Source organism: Condylura cristata, unplaced genomic scaffold (genome assembly GCF_000260355.1).
Source record: "Condylura cristata isolate star-nosed mole 26May11 unplaced genomic scaffold, ConCri1.0 scaffold00005, whole genome shotgun sequence".
Taxonomy (NCBI): Eukaryota; Metazoa; Chordata; class Mammalia; order Eulipotyphla; family Talpidae; genus Condylura; species Condylura cristata.
Window position 1 is genome coordinate 66,894,900 of NW_004567106.1, and position 19,432 is coordinate 66,914,331.

The 19,432-nt window shown below is 53.0% G+C and overlaps 2 protein-coding genes across 2 annotated transcripts in view; one reads left to right on the top strand and one right to left on the bottom strand.

Annotated features, from left to right (window-relative positions):
- The window catches only part of TBXAS1 (thromboxane A synthase 1 (platelet)), a 133,218-nt gene extending 127,000 nt beyond the window's left edge, over window positions 1-6,218 (top strand). Inside the window, exons 11-13 of the mRNA XM_004677212.2 lie at window positions 2,898-3,035; window positions 4,271-4,433; window positions 5,849-6,218. Coding sequence (XP_004677269.1) covers window positions 2,898-3,035; window positions 4,271-4,433; window positions 5,849-5,923 — 376 coding nt within the window. The 3' untranslated portion in view covers window positions 5,924-6,218. The remainder of the gene's footprint in view (window positions 1-2,897; window positions 3,036-4,270; window positions 4,434-5,848) is intronic.
- A 2,030-nt stretch (window positions 6,219-8,248) lies between these two features.
- The window catches only part of PARP12 (poly (ADP-ribose) polymerase family, member 12), a gene marked incomplete at its 5' end in the record, with an annotated part of 36,036 nt that continues 24,852 nt past the window's right edge, over window positions 8,249-19,432 (bottom strand). Inside the window, 5 exons of the mRNA XM_004677213.2 lie at window positions 8,249-9,356; window positions 10,487-10,638; window positions 11,275-11,405; window positions 13,236-13,311; window positions 18,208-18,304. Of these exons, the coding sequence (XP_004677270.1) occupies window positions 8,995-9,356; window positions 10,487-10,638; window positions 11,275-11,405; window positions 13,236-13,311; window positions 18,208-18,304 (818 nt within the window). The remainder of the gene's footprint in view (window positions 9,357-10,486; window positions 10,639-11,274; window positions 11,406-13,235; window positions 13,312-18,207; window positions 18,305-19,432) is intronic.

Consider the following 19,432-nt stretch of genomic DNA (forward strand, 5'->3'; position numbering starts at 1 on the left):
GCCTCTATTCCGTGCCAAGCACTGACTCATTCCTGTACAAAACAGATAAAACCGTTGTCAGACATTCTGGGGGCCCCATCCCAGGCTTGGGGTGCACCCTCCTGCCCTCTAGTACCCACTCCTATCCCATCTCAACCACCAGACCAAACTCAGCACCCTGGAAGCCTCGCTGGGCCATGCCTCCTCGTCCCTCCCTGCCTCTCCTGGCATTTTTGCCTGTAACTGTACAGCAGGTTATATTTTTGGACAGGTTTCAAGCACTTGGCAACATTTCTCCACTGTGCCAGCCTGAAGAGCAGAAGTCAGGTCTGCTTCTTTAAAGCCCCCCAAGTGAGCTGCCCCATAGAGTACAAATCTTAATTTAGGTCCCCAGAGAGTGACCAGATTTCAGATTCTAGAAACAGAAGCAACACAAAGCACTGACTTTGTATCACTCCACTCCACGTTGCTATGCAATAATATACCCCACACACCATGTGGAGACACCTTCCCCATTTTAAAAGAAAAAGCATGTGTGACCTGAAGGTATTTCAAACCAAAATATCATAGAGTGTGATGATTGTTTGTCCAAACTTTCAGACCCCAAGCAAATCCAGAGAGTTCCCGCTGTGACTAGCCAACATCATCTCAGCATACAGAGTGGGGCTGCTGGCCTGGGAGCCTCGAGGTGCAGGGAGATGGCCACCAGCTTTCCCAGGTCTCCCCAGGAGCCACAGAGCCAACTGCCAGCTTCCTTCTTGTATTGCAAGGCCTCTGTGCCAGCCGCTATGCACATCAAGGATCAAACTAAGACATTCAGGAATGAAACAGAACAAGGGCTGTCTAAAGACAAGCAGCCTTGACAGGACCCCAGAGATGGCCCCTGCTGGAGTCGACCAGGCACAGTAGCTGAGGCTCCTGCGAGAGGGAAACCAGACAGTTGTGTTCTCTAGAGTGGGGAAGTGACCGGCCAAAGAGAGATACATTAGTACCTGACTCAAAACCCAATCAAAAATTCATCACAACACCTGGCCCAGATGGCACACTGGCACCCAATGCTTTGGCCCAAATGCTCCTGCCAACCCTTTAGAGACAGAAGTCAGGGACCCCGCATGCTGCTAATCTCACCCCCAGGCAGGACAGAAATGAGAGAATCGGGATGAAGTTGTTCAAATTCCCTCATAAAGCCACATGGAACTTCATGACGACATAGAATGAGTCTAGACAGCAGTGGAGACTGCCTCGCCCCTGAGTCCCAGAGATGTGTGATTTGGGGTACATTCTGTACTGCTCTGTGCTTCTGCCTCCCCCCTCCCCAACTCCCACATGCATGTTCTGGAAGAATCAGTGGGATAGTTCCTGTGGAAACCCTGTATCCTTTAAAGTAGGACCCCAGGAGCAAGACCCAAGATGCGAGTCCCACAAGCAGCTTCAATGTGGCCCCCAGAGCAGGGTCCACTCCCTGGCCTGCCTTCCTGTGTCCCTGTGCCATCCCAGCCAGGGCTTCCGTTGTCAGAAGTGAGAGGGAGGCCTTTGTTATTCTCACCCAGACAAGAGGCAATTTGCTTCAGCCCAGATATGGGATTTGGGAGTGAGCACAGGAAGAATGAGATTGTATGGTTTTATTATTTGATTGTGTTACTCTCAGGAAAGCCTGTCGGCTTGTCCCAGACTCTGACACAACTTGACCAACCCCTTTCCCCATAAAGGAAACTTGTGAATGGGCTTTGTGAAAACACCTGACAATTCTTGCTGAAGGGTTACTGATGTGAATTCGGGATTCCGCTCAGTAGAACTCAGCAGGCTTCTGGCCTTGTACGTGGCCTGGTCTAGCCAGACAGAAGGCCAGCCACTCACGGGGAAGGCGCCACTTTCTGGCTTGCAGCGGGTCTTGCAGGCAGGGCCAGGCGGTTTCTGGTGCGATGAAAAAGAAGGGGTGCCGAGCAGAGCGTGGTGTGACCCCTCTAGGACCAGGTGGCATTGCAGTCCCCACCTGCCCTCTCTGACCTGAGCCGCAGCTTCGTGACCAGCCGTGTACACATTCACCGCATTAGTAGCTTAGAATCTGGGTGGGGCCCCCGCCCCACCTTTCATGTTCCTGCCTGCTCTATTAAAGCTCACAAGTTGAGGGAGTCACATGTTGCTCTTCATTTCTTTTCCAAGCAGGAACAAGGGTAATAGTTTTAGCTCCTCTAAGCTATTTAGAGACGCCAAATCCTGCAACTTGAAGGAAAAGCCAGCCAAGTTACTTTCAATTTTTAAAATAATTGTTTATGTTACCCAAAAAATGCTTATACTTAAACCTTAAATAATACATGCCCCACAGAAAAACTGGGCACCCCAGTCCCCTACCAGCCCTCACCACAGTGTTGCCCCTCATGGGAGACAGGGTGGTAGTATAGGCCTTCTCCCAGGAATACCTGGAAACTTTATCCTGAGTCTTTAAAAATAAGACGCACGGATTATGCCATTGCCATGTGGTAAGAGAAACACTCTGACGGGAGGCTTCCTTTCTAGAAGTTCTCCTCAAGCCCAAATGTCCTGGAAGTGAGCAGAGGGCCTGGGAGGGCAAGGTGAGGAGACTTGACTGAGCAGGGGGACAGGCCTGGCCATAGCCCAGGAGGAACCCGCAAGCAGGCCCCAGAAATAAGCCTCAGGAGCCCGTTCACACTCATGGGGCGCAGCCCTCCTCCGGCTTGACAGAGGTGAACCCCTGGGGCGGGTGAGTGCTTGCACAGAGGAAGCCCAGAGGGCCTAGCGACTCCAAGGTCCCAGCAATGGGGGGTTAAGGGGGGTCCATCCCCCGGGTCCCCCGCAGCAGGGGCTGGGCCTGCTGTCTCCCAGCTTCTGCGGTTGCCCTGTGGGGTCTCCACTTGGTCTGCTCTTCACAGAGATGGGGTGACCCTGTGTCCCCGCAGGTTCACACGGGAGGCGACACGGGACTGTGAGGTGCTGGGGCAGCGCATCCCCGCGGGCGCCGTGGTGGAGACGGCGGTGGGCGCCCTGCACCACGACCCTGAGCACTGGCCCCGCCCCGAGGTCTTCGACCCGGAGAGGTGAGTTGCCCCTTCACATGGACCCTGGGGGACCTGGAGGGAGGGAGCTGTGATTCAGCGGTGGCCTCAGTCAGAGCCAGGCCAGACAGTCCCGAAGCATCATTTCCAAAGGAAGTAGCTGTACCATTACCAAGAAAACCCACTGGGCCTACAGCTGGTGTGGCGGTGTGGCAGTTCCCCGTGCCAGGAGCGAGGCAGGTCATCAGGCATCCTCTGTTAGAGCCACTCACGAAACAGGAGCAGTTTGCACACGGATGTGCCATGGACAACCTGTTTTATGCCTGTTCCAAAAGTCTCAACGAAATTTCCCCCCTATTTGTGAATGTGGTGATGCTAACACGACAGGCCTGTGACTCCCGGCTTTCCCCCATATGGGCGAGGTCCTCTGTCTAACCTTCACCCTCAGGGTCCCAGGCAGGGAGCCACACAGCAACTCAGGACACTGGGGTGCTGCTCCTCCCTGGCCCATCTGGCAAGGGTGGGGCCTGGTTCGTAACCCTGCCACACAATTCCTGGAAATGCGATCAAGGTTAAGCACTATTTCAACCTTTGAAAACAAAAAGGGGGTTAACACAGTGCTGAAAAGGGTGGGCCAAAGACTCGGTGGGCCCAGAGAAGTCCACAGGTAGTGGGAGTGGTCAGCTAGCTCCGTGGGAAATGCTGTTCTTGGCTACAGACAGGCAGTCCCCAGGAAGGGCTTCCAGGGTTTCTAAGACAGCAGCCCCAGAGGTTCAAGTTTCACTGCCTGACCAGTGAAGCAGGGGAGACAGCTGGCCAGTGTGGCACGGACACAGCCTTCAGGGATAGCCGGTGAGAAGGGCTGGTGCCCCAGAGTCTGCTAAGGAAGTAGGTGAAGGTTGGATCACCCTCGGCCCTGGGGAAGTTCAGAGCCTTCCAACTGTGCTCTGAGACTCTTACCTTTCCGGATGATAGCAAGCCTCAGGCTCCTCAACCATGCTCCTCATTAACCTCAGGCACACCAATCCGCCAGCGACTTCTTCAGGGGCTTGGGTCAAGGTTGACATTCCAGCAGTGCCCGTAGGACTTTGCAAATAGGAGGCGTGCTAGATCCAAGCTTAAGCATCAGCTCCAGTTTTAGGGACCAGCCGTGAGGAAACAGGATTCTTAGGGACCATCTGGTCCCAGATGAGGGGTCCCTCGGCCAGACCCAGTAGCTGAAGAGGCCCCAGGAATGGAGGCAGGTCTGGGTCCAGCCTGACCGTGCTGCCCTGCAGGTTCACGGCCGAGGCCCAGCAGCAGCGGAGGCCCTTCACGTACCTGCCGTTCGGGGCGGGCCCCCGGAGCTGCCTTGGGGTGAGGCTGGGGCTGCTGGAGGTCAAGCTGACGCTGCTCCAGGTCCTGTGCAAGTTCCGCTTTGAAGCCTGCTCTGAGACTCAGGTGAGCCCTACTGATGTCCTTGCAAATCTAGGTTCAGAGCGGCACTGCCTTAACAAGGAGATCGGATGGGGGGCCCAAGGGGATAAAGCATCTGACTGCAGTACAAAAGACTGAGGTACTGGATGTGCAATGCCCACAAAAGTCTGCGGTCAGGGCCGGAGAGAGAAGGGGTGCACTGAGAGCACAGAGCCCAGGGAGGTGCGGAGGGAGGCCCCGCTGCCTCAGGCGTTCCACGTGTGCGGGGCTTCCTTAGGGGTTTGTCTCCTGAACTCCTGATCCTGACAGGAGCAATGTCCTAACCCTGGCTTATGCCAGCGCTCCCATAAGTGCTGAATCCACTGTGTCCTCCGGGACAGGGTCCTCCCTGCCTGCATGGCAGCTGCCCATTGGGATCTTCCCCGCACCCCGGCCTAACCCTATCGGAACCCAGGGGATGGCCCCAAACCCCAAAGTGGCCCGGCAGAAGTCCTCCTCAGTTTCTCCCACCCCTAGCCCCTCCCCCCAGCAGCAGCTCCTCCACGAAGCCCTCCCTGATTTTGCCAGCTCCCACTGCCCTCTCCTTTTTTGTGATGCCCTATGATGTTTCAGGTTGTCAAGGCCTGAGCCATCTAACAGATAGTCACGCACCACATTTGACTATTTAAATTTTAACGATAAGTAAAAAACACAACGCTTCATTTGCACTCACCATTTCAAGTGCTCAGTAGCCACACACCACAGTGGCTATGGGACCGGCCAGGACCGGGGCAGACCTTGCTTCTGGGGCACCTAACTCACACCCTCCTGTGAAGGGCAACCCTCAAGGACATCTAAAGAGCCAACCAGGCCCCAGCACCACAGCCTGGTGACTCCTTGGCCACTCAACAGTCTGAAGGGTATGTCAGCTCAGGCACAAACCCAGCTGCCTGGCTATCGGCTTTTCTCCCAAGCCTTCGTCTCCCATGGATGGGCTTGTAGGATGCTTCTGCATGGCAGTGGGGTCGGGCACCCACGAGCAGGGGCCAGTGTGAGGCTGTTCACCCCAAAACCGTTGGGAAGACAGAAGCCTACTCAATTACCCACTGAGCAGGGCAGCGAGAGGAGATCGGCAGAGTAAAGTTGGGGTGTCAGGCTTTCCTCCCTGCTTTCCAGTCCTGTGACCTTTGACCTCTCGCTTGTCTGAACCTCCGCGTCTCCACTTGTGGAGTGACCTCTCGCTCACTCACAGGCTTGCGGTATTTTTCTGAAACAGAAAGGGAGCCCACTGCCCAGCCCCCTTGCTGCTTCTCAAACTCAAGTTGGGGAAGCGATTTGCTCCCTCCTGGCCAGCTATCTCCCAGCCCAAAGCCAAACACCCAGAGCCCTGCTTCAGAGCCAGCCACCTTTCCTGTAGACACTGTGTACTGCGACAAACATTTGACTCTTCTCTATTTTAGGTACCACTGCAGCTAGAATCCAAATCCGCCCTACGTCCAAAAAATGGCGTCTACATCAAGATTGTCTCCCGCTAACACAATGTTGCCAGGGCACCCCCAAATTCAAAGAAAACACTTAGGTGGAAATTCAGGATTTTAGAAAAAGCATCACAAGTGACAGGAGGCCTGGCAGTGGACCGTCTCCTAAAGGCTCAAAAACTTGCTGCACTGGCCAGGCTTCCGCAACAGGGTCTGGGCCCTGGAGAGCTGCAGTGAGGGCCGCTGACGCCAGTGGCAAATGCTTTCAAGAAAGACTGGAAGCACCTGCACAGGCAGCTCTGGGGCATGTGAGGCCCCCAGAGGCTCACCTCAGTGGTGGTTCAAAACTTTTTTGTGCTTTTCTTTGCGGGGGAGCGGGGGAGGGGGGTGCTGACTTGCTGACTTTATAATAAATTTCAACACACAGAAAAAGGACAGCGGTTGCAGCATGCTTTTCTTCTAGAGAGCATCATCTCTTAATTTTGATCAAAGAATCAAAACAGGTCTCTAATCAAGGTTATTATCGTGAGCTGAGTAGCTGAAATTTTACGAAGAACTTGCCACTTGAAGCCGCTGCCTCGTCACCAGCAACGTGTGGGCATGGCTGCTTGTCATTCCACACCCCACCCCCCCACCAGCTTCAGTCTCACTCATGAGATCTGGAACCCACCGAGATCAAAGACCCATCCTGTTGTTAACAGGTGAGCAGTGTTAAGGGGCTGAATGTCGCCGCACCGGGATCTAGGCGCTGACCCTCTTCAAGACAGCTCAGGCCGTTCCACGGTTCCACAACCCACAGCTGAGAAGGCTGCCTCTGCTCTCCGGTCCTCCCCTTTTAGCCCAGGTTTCTCCTAAAACGCTCTCCTGGAAGGCCCCCTTCTCTCTCTGGCTTCCCAGAAAGAGGCAGACCACAGTCCTAAAGCTGCCCATGCCCTGGGAAATTCCTCCAGCCCCTCCCACAGCCGGCTGCACCCCTGCTGCCCCTCCCGGAACAGCCACCCAGCCCTGCCCTGCCACAGCAGAGCCTCATTCTGCAGCGAGGTCTGCTGAGCAGGCAGCTCCCTGCCCAGGACACAGCCCCGCTCCTCCATCCCAGCCCTGCCCATCAGCTGCGGGGCTTCCCTCACCTCTGTCCAGCTGTCACTGTGTGCAGAGGTGAGACTTCCTGTGGTGACCCTCTCTGGCCTCCCAGTCCTTCTGGTGTCGCAACCCATGCTCTCTAGCTCAGCTCTGGTCCCACTGCTCACACCCCACACCAGCCAACAGAGGGCAGGCCCTTGGCCCCCCGCAAAACTCATCAGCTGCATCCCAATGTGGTCCTCACCACCTCTCCTCTCACACACAAGCCCCAGACCCCACTAGCTCCTGGCACCAAGATGCTGAGATTAGGGCCAGTGACCTCTTCCCACAGGGCCTGACCTCCCCACTGCAGGGCCTGTGGCCCCTCTCACTTCCTGGTGTTAAGCCATTGCTCCTCCTGACTGGCTTTCTGAAAGGCCAGCAAGTCCCAGGGCCTCTTCAGTCCTCAAGCTCCACAGGTCACGGCTCTCTGCACCGGCACTCCCAACTGACCAGCGCCAGATGGGGGCCCTCATTACATTTGAGTCTTAGCAGCAAGCACCCAATTTAATGGTTTGCCTGGGCTTCCTTGCCACCCCCACTACAGCGTGGTAGGCCTGGTGACCTCGTGAAAAGCAAGGCATGAAATCTCAGGCTCCGGACGGGGGAGGCTCTGGAAACCATGCCACGTACACCTGTAACTGGCCCTGCCGGTGAGGAAGGTGGGATTAACGGCCCTTCCCACTGTTCAGTGCGCGCGCACCTTGGGCCTGATGATGCTGACCTGCGTCAGGTCCCAGCCCACTCCTGCTCCTGCTCCAGACTGGAGGACAAAGCAGCTGAAGCACTCATGACAGGCAAGATTAGGAAATGGGGCTTAGGCAAGAGTGCCCCTGAGGTCTGAAGGGGGAGCTGTCAGCTGAGGGGCAGAGACCTCGGGGGCTCCTCAGGGTGCAGCTGCCCTGCCAGCCCCACGCCCTCGCCCTCCCACGGGCAGCCGAGCCCAGCCAAGTTGGCCGCAACCCGCCGTGCGCAGAGGACACGCCCGGGACAAGCCCACCGCATCTACGGAACGCTCCGCTCCACTGTGAATCTGGGTCTGCGGGGCCTGTGGTTCAGCAGGAGAGGAAAATCCCACAATGTGTCACCCTGCAGTTTCCCACAGCGTGCGAGCGTGTGGCCACGAGGCTGTCTCCAGGGCTGGGACCTTCAGCCTTCAGGCCGGGGGCCACCTCTGACACGCCCGCAAGGCCAAACAAGCCGGTGCCCAGCAGGTGCTCGCTGCCCAGACGCCGAATGATGAGCACGTCTTCCCCTCAGAGAAATACTCTTTTATTCCCATACTCTGGTGTGACACTGGCAGCACAGGTGGCCACAGCTCATGGAGACATAAAACCGTTTTTTGGAGGGTGTCCTGTGTGCTCAGGAGGTGCGGGGACAGTTATTCATGGTCAAGCTCGAGAGTCCGGGAGCCACTGGCCTGTCACCTGTCAGGTGACGGGGCTTCCTCTGGTCACCATGACTCCGCCCAGACAGAGGAAGCCCGCGGGCGCACCGGTGAGCTCCCTGTGGCCCTGACTGGCGCGTGGGTTAAGGGCCGATTCCGAGGCAGACGCTCAGGGGAGGGAGCAAAGCGACACAGGGCTGTGTTTCCCGGCCTCACGAAGTTTCCCTACCAATGGCTATCGGGTCATTTGGGCAAAAATAAAATAAAGCCCACTGACACCCCAAAAAACTAAATTGCTGGAGCGACAGAAACTCTTAAAAATTAAAATCAATCCATAAATTAGTACTCTGTGCCTAGTGCCAATCAGCCAAAGTCAACAAAGAGTAAAAAATAAAACCTGAACATCCTAGTAAAAAGCAGTAGCGGCCCTCTACAACGCCGCCGGCTGGCTCACCAGTGAGCCCGCGAGTGACTTAAAAGTGAGCACTCGACGAGAGAGGACTGACTTCACTGGGAAGTCATGTCAAACAGTTCATTAAAAGTTTGTTTAAAACAAAACACCGGCTGCCTAGCCAGCTGTTTCAAGGAAGACAGCCAGAAGGGCGTCAACCCCCGGCCGAGATCACGGCCGGCTGCCGAAGAAGGAGGCCAGGGAGGCCAGGGAGAGCAGGTTGGCGGGGCCGGGGGGCGCGGCTGGGGCCGTGGCGCCGGCCGAGCAGGAGGTCGCGGTCGTGTACTGGATGACATACTCGGGGTACACCTGGTGTTTCTCGAAGACCACGAAGATGGAGGGGTCGGACATACTGTTCACGCAGCTGTCATAGAAGAGGTCGCCCTGGCCCTCCTTGGCCGGCGGGCGAAGGAAGGAGGCATTGCCTCGGGTGAACTCGCCCACCAGCACCCGGGCCAGGAACATGGTGCGGCACTTGGTGTCGGATTTACAGTAGTGGTGCGAATACGCAGCATCCCGGGCAAAGTAGCTCCCTGCAAGGACACACGGATCAGCAGGAGCCCCGGGAGGAAGCCCGCTCTGGGCAGGGGCGCTCCAGCGCCCAGCCAACCAGGCCAGCCGAGGGCCTCCACTCGCCCATCACCACCTCTGTCCTCTCTCCAGCTTCTCCCTCCCAAGGAGGGAGGCCACCAAACTCCAGGACATACACTTTCATGTTTTGTATTTGTCACCCAAATGCTAAGGGCCTCTGAGCCACTGAGCCTCACTTATAAGAGGGGGCTACAGTGCCCAATGTCTTAGGGCTGGTGGAAGGGAACCAAAACCCAACCTGTGACCCTCCAACAGACACTGCAGCCCAAGTCTAGTGGCCTCAACCTGTCAAAGAGGATCCTGAGCAGGCACTGCCACCATCCTTCAGGCTGACAAGCCACGCACCACTGGCCCCTGTCCATCTTGACCCCACAGTTCTCCTGGGTTCAAGCTCATGGGATGGGAGAGGGACGGCTGACCAGAGTGTGCTTTGTTACTAAATTTTCTGGCCTGGTAAGCAGGCCCTGTCTGACGGGATGGGGGGACCCTGGGGCTCCCTGTGGGGGGACAATGCACAAGTGCCACCTCCCGCAGTGGTCAAGGGAAAACTCAAGGGGTGGCAAGGCCAGCAGGCACAGTGCTAAGGATGCTAGTCCAGGTGAAATCTACGCTCAAGAACTTGCCCACATTTTGGCCACTTTCCTGTGCCCTTGAAATCATTTGCAAACAAGAGTTTAAAAATAGCCAGGAGAGAGGAAAGCTCCCACATGGCCCACGCCACAGCGACCAGCCACCTGAGTGTGTCCAAGGTGCACAGGCGTCTAAGGGAAGAGCGGGTCTGTCCCAGGACTGACTGGCAGGCGGAGGCACCGCTCCCCTCTCCACTCCCACCATCTCCGGGCCCCCACTGGGCAGGGGCAGAGGCCCATCTCTTGGGGAAGCAACGCCCGGTCACAGCAGGGCCACCATGCTCAAATGTGGGGTGGGGCACCTGGTGGTGCATGCAGGAGTTGAGGGGTGGGGCCACCACTGGGTGTCTCCCCAGAGGGCTGGAGGTCACTTCGGGGCTTGAACTGGCTCACCCCCAGACTCCCAGCTGCCCGCTCTCAAATGGTCCCGCCATCCCCCTTACCCTTGCCGAAGGATGTGCCATGGAGGCCACAGACCCGCCAGTCGAAGTTCTGCTGGCAGATGGCATCGACGAAACTGGCATTGGTGCCGTGGAACAGCTGCCTCTCATCCACCACCTTCCCTCCGTTTCTCTTCTGCATCTGCCCTCGTTGCCTAAAACCAAAGAGGAGTGAGGGTGGGCAGCTGAGGGTGGACCCCCCAACCCCCCTGCAGAGGCCCCCCAGCCCAAGAAGAGACACATGACCAAAAATGCTAAAAGGGTCAGGAGACTCCTGCCACAGGCCGGGGATGGGAGGTGACAGGAGGGTCCCTGCTCCACCCCCTCCATGTCCACAGCAGACCTGCCCCAGAAGGCCAGCAGCTGCCCACCACCTCAGCTGGGTCTCAGACGCGGACCAGCGGGGTCCATGTTACCCTGATATCCTCACTGGGCCCAGAGCACAGATGGCACCGCCCCACCCCAGCCCCAGGCCACAGCGAGCCCTGATGAGGGCCTGCTCCACACACGTGCCTGGTAGCAAGCACATGCGCCCTGGCTGCAGGACAATGGCTTGTGCTCCAGGGCAGCCCGTCCTGGTCATCTTCAGGGAAACAGGCCGAGGGTGAGCACGGTCCTGTCCCCCGGGAGCCCCAGTGCCCTCAGCTGGAGAGATGAGCTGCAGGAAGGCGGGACCTGACTCCTGTAGTGCAGCTGCATTCTCGGACAGCCCCCCGCCCGGGGCACCGTCACTGAGCTGCCAGCCTACCACAGACGTGGGTCACCAGCCCCAGGAGCACGTCCCCACACACCACTGGTAGACTTCCCAAAGGGCCAGGTTCTGGACACGCTCGATCTTCTGCACAGAATAGTGCGGCAGGGTGAGGTTGAAGAGGCCCCACACCTTCTGGTACTCCTCCGAGGACAAGCTGAGGGCAATCTTCTGCAAGAGGCGAAGATTTTCACTGTTACTGTTGAAGCGCAGGCTGTAGATCAGCTCCATCCCAAGGTCACTCCGAAATAGGTAAAACCGCCAGGAAGCCCCGACACTGCTCACCACACTCCAAGGGTAAGGACGCGACCCGAGGCACTTCCCTGAGAAACTCGCTGAAGGCAGGCACGGGATGCGAGCACCACCACACCATGGGTTACCCCAGGACATCCCTGCCCCTCCCTGTGCCCTCACAGGGCAGGACACACCGGCCATGAAGGCGGGGCACACACTCTGGGGGAGGGCCGGTCCTTGCGGGGGGCTCATCTCACAGAGGCATGCCGCGCGCACCCACACCACAGGCACTGGGGCAGATGGCCGCAGGGAACCCAAGCCTGGCTGTGTGTTCCTCCCAGCTGGGCCGCCCCCTTAGTGCCTCTTGACAGGGTCGGGAGACCCCTGACCAAGGCTGCCCACCTTCACCCCACACTGGGTGACAATCCACCTGTTCCTACACCCCAACTGGTTCCTTGCTCCTGGCTCCACCAGGCTTGGTGCAGCACAGCCCCTTTTGGGGATCCTTGGAAGCTCCTCTATGACATGCCCTTCCCCCACCCAAGCCAGGGCTACAACCACCCCTCTCCCCACGGAGACCCTCAGCGATCGGCGGGGCACACACGTTCTTGGGTTTCTTGCAGCTCCCATCCTGACCCCGCTTTCCCTGTCCCAGCTCGGGGAGGCGCCGCAGTCCTGTCAGCTAAAGGGCTGGCCAGAGCCCCATACTACTCCCCCCCACACACACACCCAGCTGTGCGCCTTCCCCAGGCAGCTCCTCCCACTGCTGCTGTCAGAGCACTGAGTGAGTGGGCCAGTGGCTGCCGGCAGCAGCTTCAGCTCAGTGCTGGGGACTCTCAGGGCTCCTGTCCCGGTCCTGCCTGTGCTCTCGGCGTCTGTGCTCCGTTCAGCTCAAGGCGCTTCCTCCCAGGACAGGAACTGTCATGTCCCAGAAAGCAGCTTTTGCAGTTTGGTGACAGGCCAACCTGACTGGCGAGTCATGTGGTTCACATCCGAGGGCCCACACCAGCCTGAGGACTCAGCCCAAATTCTGAGCCAGCAGGCGCTCAGTGAGCTGCTGAACTGCCATTTCTCTTCTTGTCTTCTAGTATCTAGCACTTTCCGGCAAAACCTTCTGTTCCCTCCTCCCTCAATATCCTTCATCACACTCATATGTGTCTGTTTTCTTTTATTTTTCTTGCTTTGTTAAACTAGCATTTACGGGCTAGGCAGTTCTCAAGCTCCTATTCCTGCCCTTTATAAGACACATCCTCCCCCACAACACAGCCTCTTCTCTGGGCCACCGTCATCTCCTGGGTGGTTATTCAGCATTAAGACCTCCAAGGCTCAGTGTCCTCCTTGGTGACGCCAGGGTTTAAGTGTCAGCACTATGAAGCTATCCCCAGCCACTGCAGCATGAGTTCGATCCCCGGCCCAGGGAGCTGACCTAGGTGGCGCAGCAGACCTCTCCTATCTCACCCGCTGCTCCCCTCAGCAGTGTGTTTCAGTCCATCTGCCTGTTCTGCTCCCCACTCTGTCTCTAGTGAATCTTCTCAACCCCCATGCACCTCTGACTTGCACTCCAGCTCTTGTATACAAAAAGAAATAAAATAAATCCTTAAAAAAACAAAAATACCTCCAAGACCTGGGGGAAAAAAACAACCCCATGGACAACTCTGTCCTCCTCCCCTGTATGTCCTAGACCAGAAGCTTCTTTAGCTGTTCATACTTACCTATGTGTAAGAATACCCTCCCCTCCCCAAGCCTGAGGTCACCAGAGCCCCATACCTTAAAGCCTGGGTCCGGCAGGGCCGATGTGTCCCAATGGTCCGGGATGTTCTTTGGGCCTTGGAACTTGACATCACTACCAAATACAAACAGAAACACTGAGACACTCCTCTGAGGCAATCAGTCTATGACCAGGAGTGGCCCAGAGTGGACCCCATCCAACTGAGTCTCGGCACCACGCCCTTGAAAGCACAGGCAAGGCGAGGAAGCATGTGACCCCAATATTCACTGTGTGAGGGTGCCTCCAGCTTTGCTGTGAGACCAAGCTGAGCAACAGGGCCTGGGGGCTCATTTCTCACCAGCATCCCACCAGCATGTGGGGGTGAAAGCAGCACACTGGGGCCCGTCCCTACAACAGTGAAATTCAAGGGCTCTGAAACTTGCTCCCCAAACGTCAGTGAGTTGTAACTGGCACATAGTAACAGTTTGTGAAAAACATAAAACTTATGTCCGAAGTCATTTAGTGGTAGAGGTTTGATGTGTTCTGCTAAGACTCAACCTGTGGTCTCTAAGAGGTCCCTTTTTAAATGACTGCATATTTTTTGCTGCATAAATATTAACAAGGGTAATGACAGGGTGTCAGTAACATTGCACCGTATTATGAATCTTCTAAAAGTAAATAAATATAAGCTGAGTTTGAAGAGCGAAATGGCCCTAAGGAAAGGGCTATGAAAATGGAACTTCCAATAATTCCTGCTCCATTCAAGAATGCTGTTTCTGCTGTCACAACATGCAATAATACCTTCATCCTAAGCCTGCAGAAACTACCAGAAATAACAATCCAAGGAAAATGGCAAAGTTTAAAAGTAACTAAGCAAAGTCTCACAAGAAGAATCAGACAGAAACAAACCCACCAAGACTTAAGATACTGAAATTACCAGAGAGATTACTAAACAACAAAGCATTCTTTCTATGTTTGAAGAAATCAAAGCTTTGCAACTAAGAGAAAACTTCTTTATAAAAAGACCAGGAGGATTTGAAAAAGAACCAGGTTGAACTTCCAAAATTGAAAGGCACAGTCCTGACAGGTGATGGGCAGATGTGCCTGGCAGGTCAGCCCTCCAGGTGACAGGGTCGGGGGCTGAGGACCTGGGGGTGCAGTTACCAGAGTGTGTGGTGCGGAGCAATAAGGAAACGGAAAGGGGAGGAGGGAGAAGTGGGGATACAGTGAAGAGAAGTGACGAGTCTGGTGAGAGGGTCACCAAAATGCCAAAGAGAACAGGTGGAAGCAATTTTCAAAGAGAAGTAATGAGACACACCAACCTAAGGTTTAAGAAGCTCAAAGAGTCTCTGACAGGATAAACAAAACCCCAGCATGCCACGGAGAGATGGCACAACACCAAGACAAATGGGGAATCTCAGAAGCAGCCAAAGGAAAAAGTGGGATTTGGCAAAGCTGCATCAGTCAGCCAGACAGCTAATTTCTCAGCGGCCCAGGAGGCAGTGGAGGCAAGTCTTCAGTGCTCTCACGGAAAGGAGCTGCAACCCCAAATTCCATAGCCAGTGAAAATGTCTTTCAATATGGGGGAAAAAATAAAGCCATAGACAGGCAAACCAAGACAGTTTCCACAGTTCCATTCATCTAAGGACATTTGAGAAGATAAAATGTATAAAAAATCTAAGTAAATGGGTGACAGATTCATTTTTGTTTGAAAATGAAAATGGAAATGAAAGCCCAGTATCTGGGCCCTCCCTGGTGCGCAGTGGGTTAAAGAACAGCTCCATGAAGTGGTCCACAGCCACTGCAGCACAAGTTCGATCCCCAGCCAGGGAGCTGACCCACATGACACAGCAGAACTCTCCTGTCTCCCTGCTGCTCCCCTCAGCAGTGTCTATTTCTGTAGATCCACATGGTCCACTTCCCACTGACTCTGGTGAATCCTCTCAACCCAAACCTCTGGCCTGTACCCCAATTCTTGTATGGATAAATAAGTAAATCTTTTTAAAAATCTAACAAAATTAATGAAATTTAAGAAAGTTGAGAGGAAGCTAAATGAAAGAAAGTATATGAAGGCCTGGGTTATCAGTTGACAGGAGAGTATTTCTTGATTTTTTCATTCAGACAGGAGCACTACACCTCACATGTAATTAGATGGCACACCTAAGTGCAGAACACATCGTGCAGGGTGTGATCATGTCGTGATCTCTGGTGTATAACTCCCAAACTAGTTGTCGGGAGGAGGGGAGTGGAATAAGATGGCCAAAAGGAGGATTAAAGAAACTACTATTAAGACCCAGTCACGAGTAAAATATTGTCACAGAGGCTGGAAGTGTAGTGAGGATCGAGCGCAGATGTCTGCTCTCGGTCACACATGCTCTCCTGAACTTGATGCGATACTCCTGTGTTGTAAGAATAAGGAGCTCCGATTCTGCGACAAGGTACAAGGAGAGCTGTTTGAGTCACCCACCCTGGGAGTTCCCTCTGGGGGCCCAAACAGCCCCACTAGTGGACTTAGGACGCCAGCAGCTGCCACATGTGGCCAGAGGAACCACGTACCTCACTGCAGCTGCAGACCTGGGGTCAGACAACAGCCGAACTGCTGCATCGTCCTCATAATTCACCAAACACTCACCTGTATTTTGTCATCTGGTGTCTACTGTGACACCCCGAAGACTAAGGGTGACAACAAGAAATATCCCACCTGAGAAAGGAGACAGATCTTTCCAAGCTTCCCCTAAGCACACTATGAGTAGGAAAACGACTTCCATAACCAGGAGCCAGGACAGTGGAGAAAATTCTAACTCTACAGCATTACACAGGCAAGACCAAGACAGCTGACTAAAACTCAAATCACAGCTACTGCTGTCTGTCACAGCAATGAAAAAAAAAACATAGTCAAAGGTGACATAACTGACCAAGAGCAAAGTAAAACAAAGCCAGGTCTGACCTCCTTTCTTTAATATTTTAAGAAAAATATTAAAAGTTGATAGAAAAATGGACAAAGGACATATAACCTAAAGCAAAAGAAACATAAGTGGCAGATATTAAATATCAAAAATATTAAATCTCACCCTTATGAGACAGTAAATTAAAATGACGGCACACTCTTCCCACCCACGAGGCCGGCAAAGCCTAAGAGCTTGTGCAATCTGAACCCGGCCACGGGGTGACCGCCGAGCAGCCAGCCACCAGCGACTAGAGGGCAAAGAGGAACTAAAATGCTTCGATAGAAACAAAATCTGCCAAGCTCTAATAATAAAAAATCTGACTTTAAAAACAAAACAGGGCCTCCCTGGTGACGCAAAGGGTAAGTCCCAGAACTATCCACTATGTGCAGTGGGCAAGAGTTTAGTCCCCGGCCAGGAAGTGACCCAAATAGCACAGCAGACCTCTCCTGTCTCCCCAGACCCCCTCAGCAGTGTATCTGAGTCCATCTGCCTATTCGCTGCCCACTCTGTCTCTGGGGAATCCTCTCACTCTCTGTATCTCTAGCGTGCACCCCAGCTCTTATATGGAGAGATAATTAATATTTAAAAAAAAAAAAAAAAAGAAAATTCCCAAGAGTTGTTCAAAAAGATGGCCCCAAGTTAGGACACAGAAGATACAATCACTTAGAGATGGAGAGAAAATATCAGCATTGGATTGTTACTATTGCCTTGCTGTGCTTTAAATGAGTCTAGAGTCAGGAGGAACTTTTGGCTTCCTGAGAAATCTATACGAATTATCTTCATGACTCCGGAACACCACTGATACACTGAAAATCTTATAATACCTTATTATGTCACTTTTTTGGTGTCGGGTTTTTTCCTCAATTCTGTGTTATGTCTGGTTTGTTCCCTTAATGCTTTATAAACTGCAAGTGCACCTTTAGAAGCACACCTAGTATTCATCTTTTTATCAATTTACATTGTCTCTTGTTTCTTCATCCACTGCTACTATTTCTCTGCACACCCACTCAGTTTCATGAGCTCTCATTCCTTCCAGGGAGCACAGTCAACCCCGACTGCGATCTGGTACTGAGTAAGGGGAAGTGCAGACAAACCGAGGAGGGACAGGCGCAGGAAACTCAGATAGGCTGAGGCACAAGTCCCATCCGGGGCTCCCACCGGTCCACAGCAGGTTCCTCCCTCCCCTTTTTATTATTTTTTAATTTTTTATAGATCATTGTTCATTATTTTTACAGAATTTTATTTCTCCCCTCAGGTATGGTTCCCATGAAAATCTGCCATCACCATCACCCATGAACCCTCACCATGGCCCCTTGTGCTCTTCCCTCCCCTGTTCTGGTCCCTTCTCTTCCCCCCTCCCCTGCTTTAAGCCTCAATTGCCTACAAGTTTTGTCTTTTTTCTCTTCTTGACCCTATGTTTGGTTTCCTTATATTCCTCCTACAACTGGTATCATTTGATAGTTCTCTTTTCTTTCTGACTTATTTCACCGAGCATAATCCCTTCCAGCTCCATTCATGTTGCAGAGAATGGCATAAGCTAATCTTTTGTGATTGCTGAGTAATATTCCATTGTGTATATATACCACGTCTTCTTGATCAGTCAACTGTTTGGGCATTTAGCTACCGTAAGTACTGCTGCAATGAACATGGAAGTGCAGGTTTCCTTTTGAATTAATGTCTTTGTATCCTTTGGGTAGCCTAGGAGTGGAATTGCTGGGTCAAGTGTTAGCTCCAATTTCAGTAATTTGAGAGTCCTTCACACAGCTTTCCATAGTGACTAGACCAGTTTGCATTCCCATCAGCAATGCAAAAAGGTTCCTTTTTCTCCACATCATCACCAGCATTTGTTGTTAGTAACATTGGCCATTCCTACTGGGGTGAGGATTTGATTTGCATTTCCTGGATTATAAGTGACACTGAGCATTTTTCATGTGCCTGTTGGCCATTTGCATCTCCTCTTTGGATAAGTGTCTTTTAAGCTCTTCTGCCCACTTTTTGGCACAGAAGGTTTTCTTATATGTGGGACACATACCCCAAAACTGACACACACCAAGTTCTTATACGCTCCCAATAGGCCACCTACCAGGTCTGCTTCACTTTCACATCCTGGGGAGACACGTATTTGGGCCTCCTGCAAACCTTTCTGATGGTGCCATAGACTAGGTTTTTCTGGACAAAGGCTGGAAAAACAAAAATACCCACATTATACACACACACACACACACACACACACACACACACACACACACACACACACATAGGACAGTGATGTTTTACAAACACAAATTAAAAGGGTTGGAAAGCTAATCTCAATGTGGAGAGCCAAAATCAATCTGTTTAAAAGGCAGTTTTTTCACATTTCAAATATTCATAAAGAAAATAGGTATCCTTAGGAGACAGGGTTTAATGAATAGATGAATGATTAGTAATTGACATATCAATTATACATGAGTGCCTTTAAATTGTTCTTTCCAATCTTGTTTAAACTATTATTTTGCTTAGCAATTTTTCCCAGGTTGGATATAAAAAAGCTTCAGCTCAGTCTGAGACCAAATTACCCCATCTTAAGTCAGTGGGAGTTGGAGTCAATCTAATTTCATTCATAACTTTTTTCCCCTTAGTTTGACTAAACTGACTCAATAGATTTCTCCAGCTCCTTAAACCCATACCACCTCTAGGAAACACAAAGCTTGCCACACTCCCACCTCAAGATCCTCAGATTCATCGTAGGGGTGTGGTGAACACTGCCCCTTGGGCAAAAGTTCAAATGAAAAAGTTCAAATAGATTACACACTCCCGCTCACCAAACCCTACCCTAGGAAACCCTGTCATGTCTCACTTTCCAAACTGGAAAGCTCTACACCTGCCGTGCTGTAGCTGAGCCTACACAGTGTCCCGTGTCGCTCAGGCACTCAGCAAGAATGGGCACTCCTGGGGTCGCCATGTCCTACGGGGAGCTCAAATCCAGACCCGGCTATCACAACCCCTTTTGTTAACCCACACTCAGCCTTCCACAGATAAGCTGCCAGCTAGTAAACTTCTAGAGTTTTACCGGCCTATGCCTGACATCTCAAACAGGTTTTCAGGGTGAAATCAAATTATTCATGATATATAGACTGGCAAAAGGTCAAGTGAGGTCTTTCCCCTGAATTTACTCTAAAGAGGGCACAGGCAGGCTAAATCCCTAAATAAGCCCTGCACTTAGGAATTTTGACCTTTGGGTGCAGATCAAACAAATGTCAATATTCTGCCTTTGGTGCCTGGGTATTTGCCTTGAGTAACTCTCTTGAGACAGATTCTCTCAAAGG